This window comes from Symphalangus syndactylus, chromosome 5 (assembly GCF_028878055.3).
Source record: "Symphalangus syndactylus isolate Jambi chromosome 5, NHGRI_mSymSyn1-v2.1_pri, whole genome shotgun sequence".
Lineage (NCBI taxonomy): Eukaryota > Metazoa > Chordata > Mammalia > Primates > Hylobatidae > Symphalangus > Symphalangus syndactylus.
In genome coordinates, this window is record NC_072427.2 from 148658886 (window position 1) to 148671882 (window position 12997).

The window sequence follows — 12997 nt, forward strand, 5'->3', positions numbered from 1 at the left end:
TTCTCCTGCCCGGGCCTGGTCCTGGCTCCAGCCTCAGGCCTGCAGGTCCTAACCTCAGCCACTGCCAGTGTGGGGTTCCGATTCATCCGCCTTTTGGAGTAGGGGCTGCACTGAGGCAGGGGAATGGGAGAAGTTTGAAAGGGAGAGAGTAAAAGGAAGCCCTGGCCCCTGACAGCCGTGGAAGTTTGCGGGGGGCCAAGGGAATGTGGGCAGGAGATAGGCCCAGGGTGGGGCAGATTTGGCGGGGAAAGGAAGGGAGTGGGAGTAGAAAGGTTAGCGCTCGGGGAGTCCAGACAGTTCTGAATTCCGTCCCTCCGGTCGGCTGGCTGGCCTGGAATGCGTTGGGCTGTGGGGAGGCGAGGCTGCCTGTGGAACCTGGCGGAGCACACCCCGTAGTGCAGGATTTTGGCGGCTGGTGAAGTCGGGGAGTGAGTTGAGGAGCGGGGATGGGGTGGTGTGATGGGTTTGGGATGCTCGTGGTGGGAGGTATTTGAGAATGGGCTGGGACACTGGTGGGGCAGGGCAACCCAGTGGACAGTGTCCCCAGTGCCCTGGCCAAGCCCCGGCCTCTCACCTGGGGACATTCTTTACCCTTTTGCCTGCTGCTAGGCAGGTGGCCTCTGTGGGACTGAGCCTTCCCAGGGAGCTAGCCCTACCCCCACCTGGTCAGTGTCCCTGAGCCTGTGCTCCAGCTTCCCCTCCCCGCTGCTTCCTACAGACCTAAGCAACAATCCCTTGGTTTCTTATTCTACAGTTCAGTTTGGGGAAGTTGGTAGAAAGTTGTTTTCGTCACTGGAAAATGTCCCTTTCTCTGGCCTCAGCCTTGTTTCAGTGTATCCTTGATCGTCCTCCATGTCTTGGTCCGGGAATCATCCTGTTCAGATGCCCTGGGCCCATCTAGTCGGGCAGATTTTCCCTGCCCTGTTGTGGCCCTGCACTGCCCGGCCTCTGAAGGCTGTGCCTACCTCCCCTCTCTTCAGTGCCTTATACTCTTCTTCTCCCACCATTCCTTTCTTCCAACAATCTCCCCAGACTCTCCTCAGACTTCTCAGAGCCTCTTTTTTTGAAATCTTTTCTCGCTAATCCTCCTTCCCCTCCTCTCTGCTCCACTCTGGTCTCAGCCCCAGGTCCCCAGGCAGCACGTCTCTCGTCAGGGTCTCACTCTTCTTCTGCCTCCTGCTGCCTCCTTAGTCCCACCCCCTCTTCCCTTCTTCCCACTGTCCTTCCCCTACGGTCTCCCCACCAGCCAGCTGCCCTGACATCCTGCTTCTGTTTTCTGTTTGGCGGTGGCCCTGGCTCCCTCACATACCTCCTGCATGAACAAGGGCAGCTTATATAACCTAACCTTCCATGCCTTCGTTTCTTTATCTCCAAAATGGGTGTCACAGTCGTGACCTCATACTGTTGTTTTGAAGATTGAATAGACTGATACATGTTAAGTGTTCATTTGATTTATTAAATGTGCGCTCTGGACTAGACACTGTGATAGGTGCTGGGATTACAGCAGAGAACAAAATCCCTGCCCACAGCTTTGACAGCCCATCGGGGGAATAGGTTGTAGCAAATAGAAAGCACTCAACAAAGTTTTTATATTGCTGTGATTAGTAGTGATTACTGGGTGGCTACCTGTGTTTGGAAAACAGAGGGTAAAGGTAGCTTGAACAGGTGAAGGGAAGTGCCTGCATCCTGGGGTGCTTCAGCCCAGGTGGGATTATGTCTCCTAAGGGACAGAAGCCTGGCCTGGAGCTGGAGGAAAGGGGAAACAAAGGGAATGCAACACCCTTCTGAATTTCTCACCATTCAATGGGCACTGCAGAGATCACAGTGTGTGTGTGTGTGTGTGTGTGTGTGTGTGTGAGAGAGAGAGAGAGAGAAGTGGGGTAGGGGAGTAGGGAAGAATGATACAGGAGAGATTGTGGCAAAGCAAACAGGATTTTGCTGCTTTCAAAGAGCTTCCAGCCTGGTAACCAAGATGGCTTACAGTGAAAAAATGATTTCAGAGCAATCCCGAGGAAAATATCCACAAATGCATTGTGATGTGGTGTCCTGCAGCACCAGGGGGAGGAGGAGGAACTGGGGAAGGAGATGAGCCTTAGTCCATTGTCTTGCCTTGCTTAGCAGGTCTCAGCTCCTGTGCTAAGCTCCAGAAAATTCAGGAGCTTCCCCACGCTGCTTCAGTGTCCTTCCCCGTGCAACTGCAGCACTCCCTGTATAGATCTCAGTGCCTACAACTGACTGTCTTTGACTCAAGCCAGAGCTCTTGAGAGCACGAGCTGTGTATTATCCACCTCAACATCCCTAGCACCCATACAGGACCTGTCACATAAACTGTGTCCCTTAACTATTTGCTGAATGAATTAAGGAACAAGAGGTGGGTCAGATGGGATGGGGGAGGGAAAGCCTCATAGAAAAGTGGATGTGGAGCTGACACCTGAAGTCACTGCCTGTCAGGGAGCTATAAAGGAGGGAAGCAGAGTTGGACACTGATGTGAGGAAGAGGAGAGGAATGGAGAGATGGGATTTTGTGTTGATGGGCAGGGTGGCAGGAAGCCAGGCACCTTGGTTCAGGAGTGGAAAGACCATGTTGAGAAACACTAAGAAATGTGAATGGGAAAATTAGAGGGAGTGGGGGAGAGGATGGAGGAAGAGTGTTGAATATGGTTCCAGGTGGAGGAATTCATTCATTCGTTTATTCAGAAGCTGTTCACCTAGGGCACACTCTGTGCCCGGATTGCGATTAGAAGTGAGGTGAGGCATCTCAGATGGGTGCCGTGGCTCATGCCTGTAATTCCAGCACTTCAGGTGGCCGAGGAGTGTGGATTGGTTGAGTCCAGGAGTTCAAGACCAGCCTGGACAACACAGCAAAACCCTGTCTCTACAAAAAATACAAAGATTAGCGGGGCATGGCGGGGCGTGCTTGTCATCCCAGCTATTTGGGAGACTGAGCTTGGGAGGATGGCTTGGGCCCGGGAGGTGGAGGTTGTAGTGAGCCCTGACCACACCACTACATTCCATCCTGGTGGAGAAGGTTGCAGTGAGCTAAGATTGTGCCACTGCACTTCACCCTGGACGACAGAGTGAGACCCTGTTTCAAAAAAAAACAAGTAGAGAGGCATCTCTGGAAGTGCTTACTCAGATCATTTCCATGACCATGGACATGCTGTTTGGAGCCAGGTCCTGGAGATGCAGAGGAAGGTTCACACACTTGTGCGTGCAAGTGAAAGCCTGAATGAAGATAAAAAAAAAGGTGTGTAGGATGGATGGGAGCAGGAGAGAGGCTAGAAGACACCTGCAATAATCCAGGTGTGAGGCAACCCAGGGATGTGGAGAGGACTGAGAGATCACAGGGGGAGGCCTGGCAAGATGAACTCACACATGGGATGGCGGCAGGGATAGGGATGGGGCCCTGGGGACAGAGCGTGGCAAGTTCGCAGCATTTGTCTGGGAAGTCGATGGTGTGTCATCTGTCTAGGTGAGGAGATGGATGAATTCCGTCTGGGGCATGTTAAGGGTCAGGGAGTGGTCATGTGGAAGGGTGCGCCTACCAAGCTAGAGGAGACATGCTGCAACTTCTTTCTGCCTTTGTATCATTCGGACGCACTGTGTTCACTCATCAGGGGTTCTCAAAAGGAGAGGAGCACACCAGACTCTTCAGTCAGGGTGTATGTGCTTGTGTGTGGGGAGGTGGGGGGATGGTCTGAAAACTCTCCCCCGGAGATAAATATAGTCCTACCAGGGGTGCTGTCTCCTCACCTCCCTCTTTGGGAATCACTGGCTTCTACTAGAGTGGAAGACAGATGAGTCATTAGATCCATCAGTTGATCCATATTTATCTGCTCCCAGTCTGGAGGCCTGGTTCTGGGAGCTGAGAGGACACCTGGGGAGGATAAGACACTTTCTGACCAAGACATTCTTTGATCTCTCATCTTACAAGGTTCATGGTCACTTTGGGGAGATCATATCTGTCACCCAGCATAACCATATTATGATAAGAGCCAAAAGTCGATAGGGTCAGTTCACGTGCTTCCAGTTCACAGGGGCTATGGGTTTCTAAGGAGCTGGGGTGGAGGAAACAGACATCATCAATGGAGGCTTCACGGGAGGGAGATGGGATCTCAACTGGGCCCTTGGAGGAGAAGCTGCCATGACCTCCCCCAACACCTTGACATTAAATGAACAGACACATGAATGAGGGGAAAGGAAGACTAATTGGGTCCCTGCAAGGTGGCTGGATCAGGGTCAGACCACAAGGCCGATCTCAGCATCGCCTCCTCACTCTGCAGCCCCAGCACAGGAAGTCACACTTTAAAGCCTCCTCTGGCGGAAACTGTGGGGGAGTTGGAGGGGTGTTGGGCCACCCCCTCAACTGTCTCTCCACAGGCACCCCAGCTTCCTGCCCTTCTGCTCCAGGCTGGAGTCTGGGCCTAAAGAGCTCACCTCCTGTTTCTGCTGTTTTGCTTCATTTATGCAACTGCTGAGGACTGGGCTCACTGGGGCCAGCTGGTGCCAGCAGTGGTGTCCAGTAGTGAGGAGTCTGAGGGCCCTGGCTCCTAGGGATCAGAGAGGGCTGACCTGGAGCGTTCTGGGGGCCAGGGGAAGCCTGGGAAGCAGGGCTGGTTCTTCCATCCGGCATCCCTTCTTGCCTGCTCCCTCGTTCCTGGAAGTGGGTGTTCAGGGCTCTGGAGGCTTTCCTGTATTGCCAGTGGGCTTGGGGAGGGGCTGTGGAGACTCAGAACTGGCCTCGTTTCCTAAGGATTGTCTGGGGACCCCAGAGAGGCCCCCAAACCCAGCACAACTGGTCAGAACCAGCCAGGCTGTGGGAATGCGGTGAACCCAGGGTGGGAGGGCAGCCTTGGCTTGCTTCCTGCTGGGACTGGGGAGTGTTGGGGGATGGAGTGAGAGCTCACGGAACGGGTTTAGCTGTTGGAGACTTGTTGAACTGGGAGGAGGAGCTGGGGTGGGGCCTCAGCTAAAGGCCACTGAGGGGCTAGGAGGAGCCAAGTGGCCCTCAGGGAAGGGAGGGCGCAGACCTGATGGGCGGAAGCCAGGGTCGAGGGAGACTTCCCTTTGGGAAGAGGGAGGCATTTCCCGGAACACATGGGCCAAGTGGGACAAGGGTCTGTGGCCTGGCTCTTTGAATGGGGAGGGGTTGAAAGGGGGTTGAGTGGGGATGGGAAGGAGGGACTGGGCCATAGGAAGAAGGGATTAGATGGAGTCCCACTTGCAGGCTGGTGCCTTCTGCCTTTCTGCTGACTCATGACCCTTGAGGAGCTGGGGAAGCTGCTAGTTCCCTCTCCCCTCCCTAGGTCTCCCTCCCTCTGGCCTGAGTCACTGGGGCGGAGTTGCTGGGAAAAGATTTCCCTTTCCCAGATCTGACTTAACCCCCAGAGTGCTGGAAAGAGAAGGGAACACATGGCCTGAGAAAGCCTCTCTCCCTTCCTCCCTCCAGGGAGGCTCATCCCCCACTGGCCAGAGGTCCCTTAAAAAGCTCCCTTTAAGGCTGTCTGGGGCTGGCGTCCCCCAGTTCTTCGTCATGACTCTGTCTCTGCCTGTTGACTCTGCTTCAAGCCCCCTGGATGGGATTCAAAGAGCCAGTGACCTTAGGTGCTCCAGTGGCTTCTTCGGGGAAAGGAACCACACTTCAGGATTGGGAAGTTCTTCCCATCACCACCCCAAACCCTTCCTGTTGCCCTGGAAGCCCCAGTCCTGTTCTCAGGGGAGGTGGCACGGTGTTGGCTGGCGTGGGCAGGGGAAGGTTGTTGTCCTCTGAGCAGGGGCACACGCCTCCACCTGCGGGGCTGCTGTTGTGTTTCTGTGTGTGGCTTCCCATGTTTGCGGCTGAGGCTTGAACTTCCGGGCCTGCACAGCTACAGTTGCAGCGTCTCCCCGTGGCTGACTCAGGTGTGACTGGCCTCCTGCTCCGAAATGTGGAGTTGGTGAGGCTGGGTGGCTGTGGGCTGCCTGACCCTCCTTCCCTGCCCTGGGGTTTCTGTGATCTGGAGTGAGTCAGTTGCTCCCCCGTGTTTAACAGACGTTGAGGACACCCTCTTATCTTTACACAAAATGCCTCGTATAGTAGAAAAAAAAAACAACTGAAGCCCAGGGAAAACCAGAAATGAAGCTGGCAGAGATCAAAGTCCAAGTTAGAGCTAAATATCCACTCCTGGCTTTGCTTTCCTGCCACTGATGCCAGAACAGGACAAGCCGTTTAGTGGCTGTGGGGTTGGCCTGAGACTGCAAAGCATACCTTCCGGAATGCCATGGCATGCAGGGGGCTCCAGGACTCCCCAGCACGCCCTCAGCTCTGACCTGACAGTCATCCAAGCTGGGTCACTAGCCTTGGCCAGCTCTATTTGCCTGTGTCCTGCACACCTTTGCCCACTCCTGCCCCCATTTCAACTTTGTCCCCCGTCTACCCATGTGGGATCCCCAACCTTTCCCTTTTACTCTCCTCCCCATTTGTCCTTGCCAACCCTGGGTGTTTGTAAATTTTGAGGTGGAGGGGATGGGCCAGGGAATGTGAGGACAGGAGGCAGAGGAAGGTTTGATACAAACATGTAAATAAACTTCCTTCTGCTTCTGCCCACTCCCCAGGAGTGGTGCTCACGGGAACATCACTCGCCCCCACCACCAGCTGACTTTTTCAGAAAGCTTTTCATGGTGTAACATACTCCTGGGATGTGCATAGATCCTCATTGTTTACCTCTGTGAATGTTCACAAAGTGATCACACGGTGAACCCAGCACCCAGATGGAGAAACACCACCCCAATCTTTAGGGCTGCTTGTTGGAAGAAAGGGCCATCACTGAAGTAACCTGCCAATTCCCAATCAAAAACACATCCTTTCAACATCTGCCCTGTGTCCGGCACTGTTAGCTGCTGTGGGGGATTTCACAGTAAGGATAAAATACAGGGCTGGGCTCACGCCTGTAATCCTGGCACTTTGAGAAGCCAAGGTGGGAGGATCACTTGAGCCCAGGATTTTGAGACCAGTCTGAGCAACAGAACAAGACCCTGCCTCTACTAAAAACAAAAAAAAATGAGCTGGGCATGGTGGTGCACGCCTGTAGTCCCAGCTGTTCAGGAGGCTAAGGTGGGAGGACTGCTTGAGCGTGGGTGGTGGAGGCTGCAGTGATTGCATCACTGCACTCCAGCCTGGACAACAGAGCAAGATCCTGCCTCAAAAAAAAATACAGCTTAGATCTGGGGCCTACTAGCTTTGAGTTGAGGGAACAAAAATGAACACACAGGACAACTAGAGAACAATGAAGCATCAGACTGTATGGTCCCAAGTGTCTAAGTTTCAAGGAAGAACTCTAAACTCCATGAGTGGGGTGGCCTGGGCAGAATGTTTCACTGAGGAAAGCCTTGAGCCCGGGAAATTTTAGATCTGCTGCCCCTAAGCTTCCCATCCCTCCCTCTCCTGATGGTGTCTCCTCTACCCGATTCTTCCCCAGGTGCTCCTGGAGCTGTTGGTGGGAATACACCCCTCAGGGGTTATTGGACTGGTCCCTCACCTCAGGGACAGGGAGAAGAGAGATAGTGTGTGTCCCCAAGGAAAATATATCCACCCTCAAAATAATTCCATTTGCTGTACCAAGTGCCACAAAGGTAGGGGCAAGTGGAAACGGTGAATGCCCTCAGGTCTGGGGTGCTGCTTCTTCCTCTGCATGTTCTTCCCTAACTTTGCTGCCTCTCCTGGGCTGGGATTTTCTCCCTCCCTCCTCTCCTAGAGACTTCAGGGAATCGGCCCTGGCTGTTGTCCCTAGCATGGGGCTCCTTCCTTGAGCTCTCACCCGCAGCCTAACTCTGCTGCCCCATTCACAGGAACCTACTTGTACAATGACTGTCCGGGCCCGGGGCAGGATACGGACTGCAGGGAGTGTGAGAGCGGTTCCTTCACCGCTTCAGAGAACCACCTCAGACACTGCCTCAGCTGCTCCAAATGCCGAAAGGGTGAGTGTGCACAGGCTGGAGAGTCAGGTGGGTCTTGAGCGGTGTGTGCATGCCTGTCTGTGTGTGGGCTGGTGAGTGTGGGCAGGAAGGTGTGTGTGTCTGTGGGACACTGCATGGATGTGAGTGTGTGTTACAGAGACAGACGCACACTTAGGGGTATGTCAGGAAGGGGATGCAGGGACAGGAGGATGCAGGACTCATACCCCATCTTCTCCCCTCACCAGAAATGGGCCAGGTGGAGATTTCTTCTTGCACAGTGGACCGGGACACCGTGTGTGGCTGCAGGAAGAACCAGTACCGGCATTATTGGAGTGAAAACCTTTTCCAGTGCTTCAATTGCAGCCTCTGCCTCAATGGGACCGTGCACCTCTCCTGTGAGCACAGCTCTCCTGATGCCAAGCCCTCTCCCCACCCCAGGGGTTGGCCCCTTCCCCATGTGGTGGCACTTCCTTTCCTTCCCCCTCCTGTAGTCTGTGGGTCTGACAACCAACCCCTCTCTGGCCACCCCCACCCTGTCCCTCATCAATTCCTCTGTCCTGTGGGGTGGGGGTGCAGGCGCTCCTCCTTTAGCTGTGCCGCACTTCTCCCTACAGGCCAGGAGAAACAGAACACCGTGTGCACCTGCCATGCAGGCTTCTTTCTAAGAGAAAACGAGTGTGTCTCCTGTAGTAAGTGAGTATCTCTGAGAGCTGCTGGGCACTGGATGGTAGCATGGGTTGGGACGGGTGACTGTGGTGGGAGCCATTAGCGGGGCAACGGATGCCAGGATGCCCCAGAGTGCTCAGGCTCCTACTGGCTGAGTAGGAGACACTTCATTAAGACACCAGGCAGTCCTTCCCCTTGCTCTTCAAATCTGAAGAAGTCTTTGAGGATAGAAGATCATGCCCCAAGGACTTGCAGCCCTTCCAACTCAGATATGTAGATTCTTGGATCTACGATAGTTCATTGGTTCTAGGACATACACTCTTACAGCTCTGAAATCAAACTTCCTATAATTGATGATTCGTCATGGTTGAATTGGCAGCTTTGTTTGCGTCTGGGTAGTAATGTAAAGAAAACTGCCTTTTATTCTTGATGGCGCCTTAGGTTTGATGCAATATGGTATTTCCTCCTTAGTCACTTTGTCTAGGCCTCCTCACTCCTGGCTCCACAGAGGCTGTTCTTGTCACTCACTTGCAAAGAATAAACTCTGAGGGCTCTCAGAGTTTGAACCCCAGCATAGCCACTTACTGGCTATGTGACCTCGGGCAAGTTTCTTAACATCTCTGAGCCCGACTTTTCTTTTGGCTTTTTTTTTTTTTTTTTTTTGAGACAGGGTTTCACTCTGTTACCCAGGCTGGAGTGCAGTGGCGCAACCATGGCTCAGCCTCCACCTCCAGGACTCAAGCTATCCTCTTGCCTTAGCCTCCTGAGTAGCTGGGATTACAGGCACACACCACTTCACCCAGCTAATTTTTTACTTTTTGTAGAGACAGGGTCCTACTATGTTGCCCAGGCTGGCCTCAGACTCCTGGGCTCAAGCAATCTTCCTCCTTGGCCTCCCAAAGTGCTAGGATTACAGGCATGAGCCGCCACCACGCCTGGCCTGGGCCTTACCGTTCTTATATTTAAAGTAAGCATAATGACATTCATTTGGTGAATTTGTGAGAACCAAAAACAAACAAAACCTACAACATGTCTGACACAAAGCTATTTATTTTCCATTGATCTTCATCTTTTTTTTTTTTTTTGAGACAGAGTCCTGCTCTGTCGCCCAGGCTGGAATGCAGTGGCGCGATCTCGGCTCACTGCAACCTCTGCCTCCCAGGTTCAAGCAATTCTCCTGCCTCAGCCTCCCGAGTAGCTGGGATTACAGGCACGTGCCACCATGCCTGGCTAATTTTTGTATTTTTAGTAGAGATGGGGTTTCACCATCTTGGTCAGGCTGGTCTCAAACTCCTGGTGATCCACCTGCCTCTGCCTCCCAAAGTGCTGAGATTACAGGCGTGAGCCACTGTGCCTGGACGGCTTCATCTCTTCTTGAAATCACTTTTATACCATTCTATGTGGTTCTCACCATGAGCTTGAGAGATGGGCTAAAGTGCCTCTCCCTGCTTTCAGCTTCCTGCTGGGAACTCACTCTCTCAAGTTCCTTCCAGCACCATCCCACAGAGTTCTCATCACTCCACACTGTCCAGTGACAACTCCCAACATGGAAGGTCTGCTAGTTCTACAGGGTGCTCTCTGGCTGCCCCAGTAACATGTGTTTTTAAATTTTTCACATGCATGTTTGACCCCAACTCCCCAAAGTCAGGTACTGTAACTAGCAGTGTCATTTAAGAAAAAGCCCTTTAACCTCTCTTTGCCAAAGGATTCTTATCAGCAAAACAGTGATGAAACAGCAATCCCATAACAGCTAGCTAGCTACCTTCTCAAGCACTTATTAAATGAGGCATAATGATTTGGCTTAATCCTCAATCCTGAGAGGTGGGTGATCCCTGTGGTGATGAGGGAACCGAGGCTTGGGGGTTAATGGCTCGCCTAGATTCACACTGCTAGCCAAGGAATGAACTGGAATTTACACCCTGACCCTGACTGCTTTTCACATTTTCTACACAGTCTTTTCAAGATCCCTGCCAATTCTAAAATTAAATGATCCTATGATTAACTGTGTTTCATTCTTCTGCATCAGTTCCCAAAACAAATTATATCAAGAGACAGCAAAAATATTTGTAAAGAAAGGATGTCCAACAATCCGTGTGGTTGTTTTTCTGTGTTCCTCCAATGGTAGGGCCTCTATTCACCAGCGCCATCTCTTCTTTTAGCTGTAAGAAAAGCCTGGAGTGCACGAAGTTGTGCTTACCCCAGATTGAGAATGTTAAGAGCACTGAGGACTCAGGTGAGGAGAAGTGACCTGGTGCCCATGCTCACCTGCCCTCTCCCTCTCCTTGCCACCCCCCGTCCATCCATCCCACCCACCCATCTATCCGTGCGGCCACCCTCTGCCCACTCCTCTGACCAACACCTGCTTTGCCTGCAGGCACCACAGTGCTGTTGCCCCTGGTCATCTTCTTTGGTCTTTGCCTTTTATCCCTCCTCTTCATTGGTTTAATGTATCGCTACCAGCGGTGGAAGTCCAAGCTCTACTCCATTGGTGAGTGGGGCCTTTGGGAGGGAGAGGGAGCTGGTGGGGGTGAGGGAGGATGTGGGTGGGTGCGATGGACATGTGTGGAGGGAGGTGAGGAGTGTCCCCTCAGTTCATACCGCTGGGGACTCTGGGCAGAAGGTGGCCCTGGATGGCTGGGGAGAGGTCGAGCTGCATCAGTAGCTCTCTAGTCCCTGGGGCCACATAGGCCCTGAGGCATGTCACCACAAGTCCCCGCTGCCAGCTGAGTCCAGGGTGCCAGGGCTGAGAGAGGAAGTGAAATTTATGATGCTTTCTTTCTTTGTCCTCAGTTTGTGGGAAATCGACACCTGAAAAAGAGGTGAGACGAAATCAGAGAGTTACTCCCGAATGTCCCTGACCATTCCTTATAATTGCCTAATACTCAGATCCCCTTCTGAGTCATCTGAGAGTGAAGTGAAGGAAGGAATCATCCTTCACTTCCCCGGGGGCTCGCCTCATTCTCTCTAAGTCCCAACCCCCATCCAGAATAAAGAGGGCCGGGGCTGGTTTTCGCTCACGCACTAATGCAGCGCCACCTTCTCTCTTTCAGGGGGAGCTTGAAGGAACTACTACTAAGCCCCTGGCCCCAACCCCAAGCTTCAGTCCCACTCCAGGCTTCACCCCCACCCTAGGCTTCAGTCCCATGCTCAGTTCCACCTTCACCTCCAGCTTCACCTATACCCCCGGTGACTGTCCCAACTTCACGGCTCCCGGCAGAGAGGTGGCACCACCCTACCAGGGGGCTGACCCCATCCTTGCGACAGCCCTCGCCTCCGACCCCATCCCCACCCCCCTTCAGAAGTGGGAGGACAGCGCCCACAAGCCACAGAGCCTAGACAGTGAGTTTCTCCTGCGGCTGGAGACGAGGAGGCTGGGGGAGGGCCGGGGGAGCGTGGGAGGCGCCCCCAGAGGGGACCAGGAGAGGCGGAGGGCGCAGGATGCGGGGCGGGTCCTGGGGTTGCCGCCCGAGGCTCACCGGCCCTCGTCCGTCCCCGCAGCTGATGACCCCGCGACGCTGTACGCCGTGGTGGAGAACGTGCCCCCGTTGCGCTGGAAGGAATTCGTGCGGCGCCTAGGGCTGAGCGACCACGAGATCGATCGGCTGGAGCTGCAGAACGGGCGCTGCCTGCGCGAGGCGCAATACAGCATGCTGGCGGCCTGGAGGCGGCGCACACCACGGCGCGAGGCCACGCTGGAGCTGCTGGGACGCGTGCTCCGCGACATGGACCTGCTGGGCTGCCTGGAGGACATCGAGGAGGCGCTTTGCGGCCCCGCCGCCCTCCCGCCCGAGCCCGGTCTTCTCAGATGAGGCTGCGCCCCTGCGGGCAGCTCTAAGGACCGCCCTGCGAGATCCCCTTCCAACCCCACTTTTTTCTGGAGAGGAGGGGTCCTGGAGGGGCAAGCAGGGGCTAGCAGCCGCCTCCTTGGTGCTAACCCCTCGATGTACATAGCTTTTCTCAGCTGCCTGCGCGCCGCCGACAGTCAGCGCTGCGCGCGCGGTGACAGGTGCGCCGTGGGCTCAAGAGCCTGAGTGGGCGGTTGCGAGGATGAGGGACGCTATGCCTCATGCCCGTTTTGGGTGTCCTCACCAGCAAGGCTGCTCAGGGGCCCCTGGTTCGTCCCTGAGCCTTTTTCACAGTACATAAGCAGTTTTTTTGTTTTTGTTTTGAAATCAATCATGTTACACTAATAGAAACTTGGCACTCCTGTGCCCTCTGCCTGGACAAGCACAGAGCAAGCTGAACTGTCCCAAGGCAGGGGCGAGCACGGAACAATGGGGCCTTCAGCTGGAGCTGTGGACTTTTGTAAATACACTAAAACTCTGAAGTTAAAGCTCTGCTCTTGGAGACAGTGGTCTGTCGGGATGGGAGGTGGGGGCAGAGGCCCAGATCCTGA

At 54.1% G+C, this 12997-nt stretch overlaps 1 protein-coding gene across 7 annotated transcripts in view; it reads left to right on the forward strand.

Annotated features, from left to right (window-relative positions):
• TNFRSF1A (TNF receptor superfamily member 1A) overlaps positions 1–12934 on the forward strand; it is a 50735-nt gene extending 37801 nt beyond the window's left edge. For 5 of the 7 annotated variants that reach the window (XM_055280969.2, XM_055280968.2, XM_055280970.2 and 2 more), the window contains 9 exons: positions 7458–7611; positions 7828–7956; positions 8181–8330; positions 8550–8628; positions 10761–10834; positions 10976–11089; positions 11392–11420; positions 11652–11940; positions 12100–12934. In XM_055280969.2, the coding sequence (XP_055136944.2) occupies positions 7458–7611; positions 7828–7956; positions 8181–8330; positions 8550–8628; positions 10761–10834; positions 10976–11089; positions 11392–11420; positions 11652–11940; positions 12100–12410 (1329 nt within the window). In that variant the 3' untranslated portion in view covers positions 12411–12934. Of the gene's footprint in view, positions 1–7444; positions 7612–7827; positions 7957–8180; positions 8331–8549; positions 8629–9270; positions 9812–10760; positions 10835–10975; positions 11090–11391; positions 11421–11651; positions 11941–12099 lie in introns of those variants that run through there. The other 2 variants (XM_055280973.2, XM_055280974.2) reach the window with 2 other exon arrangements.
• The last annotated feature ends 63 nt before the right edge of the window (positions 12935–12997 follow it).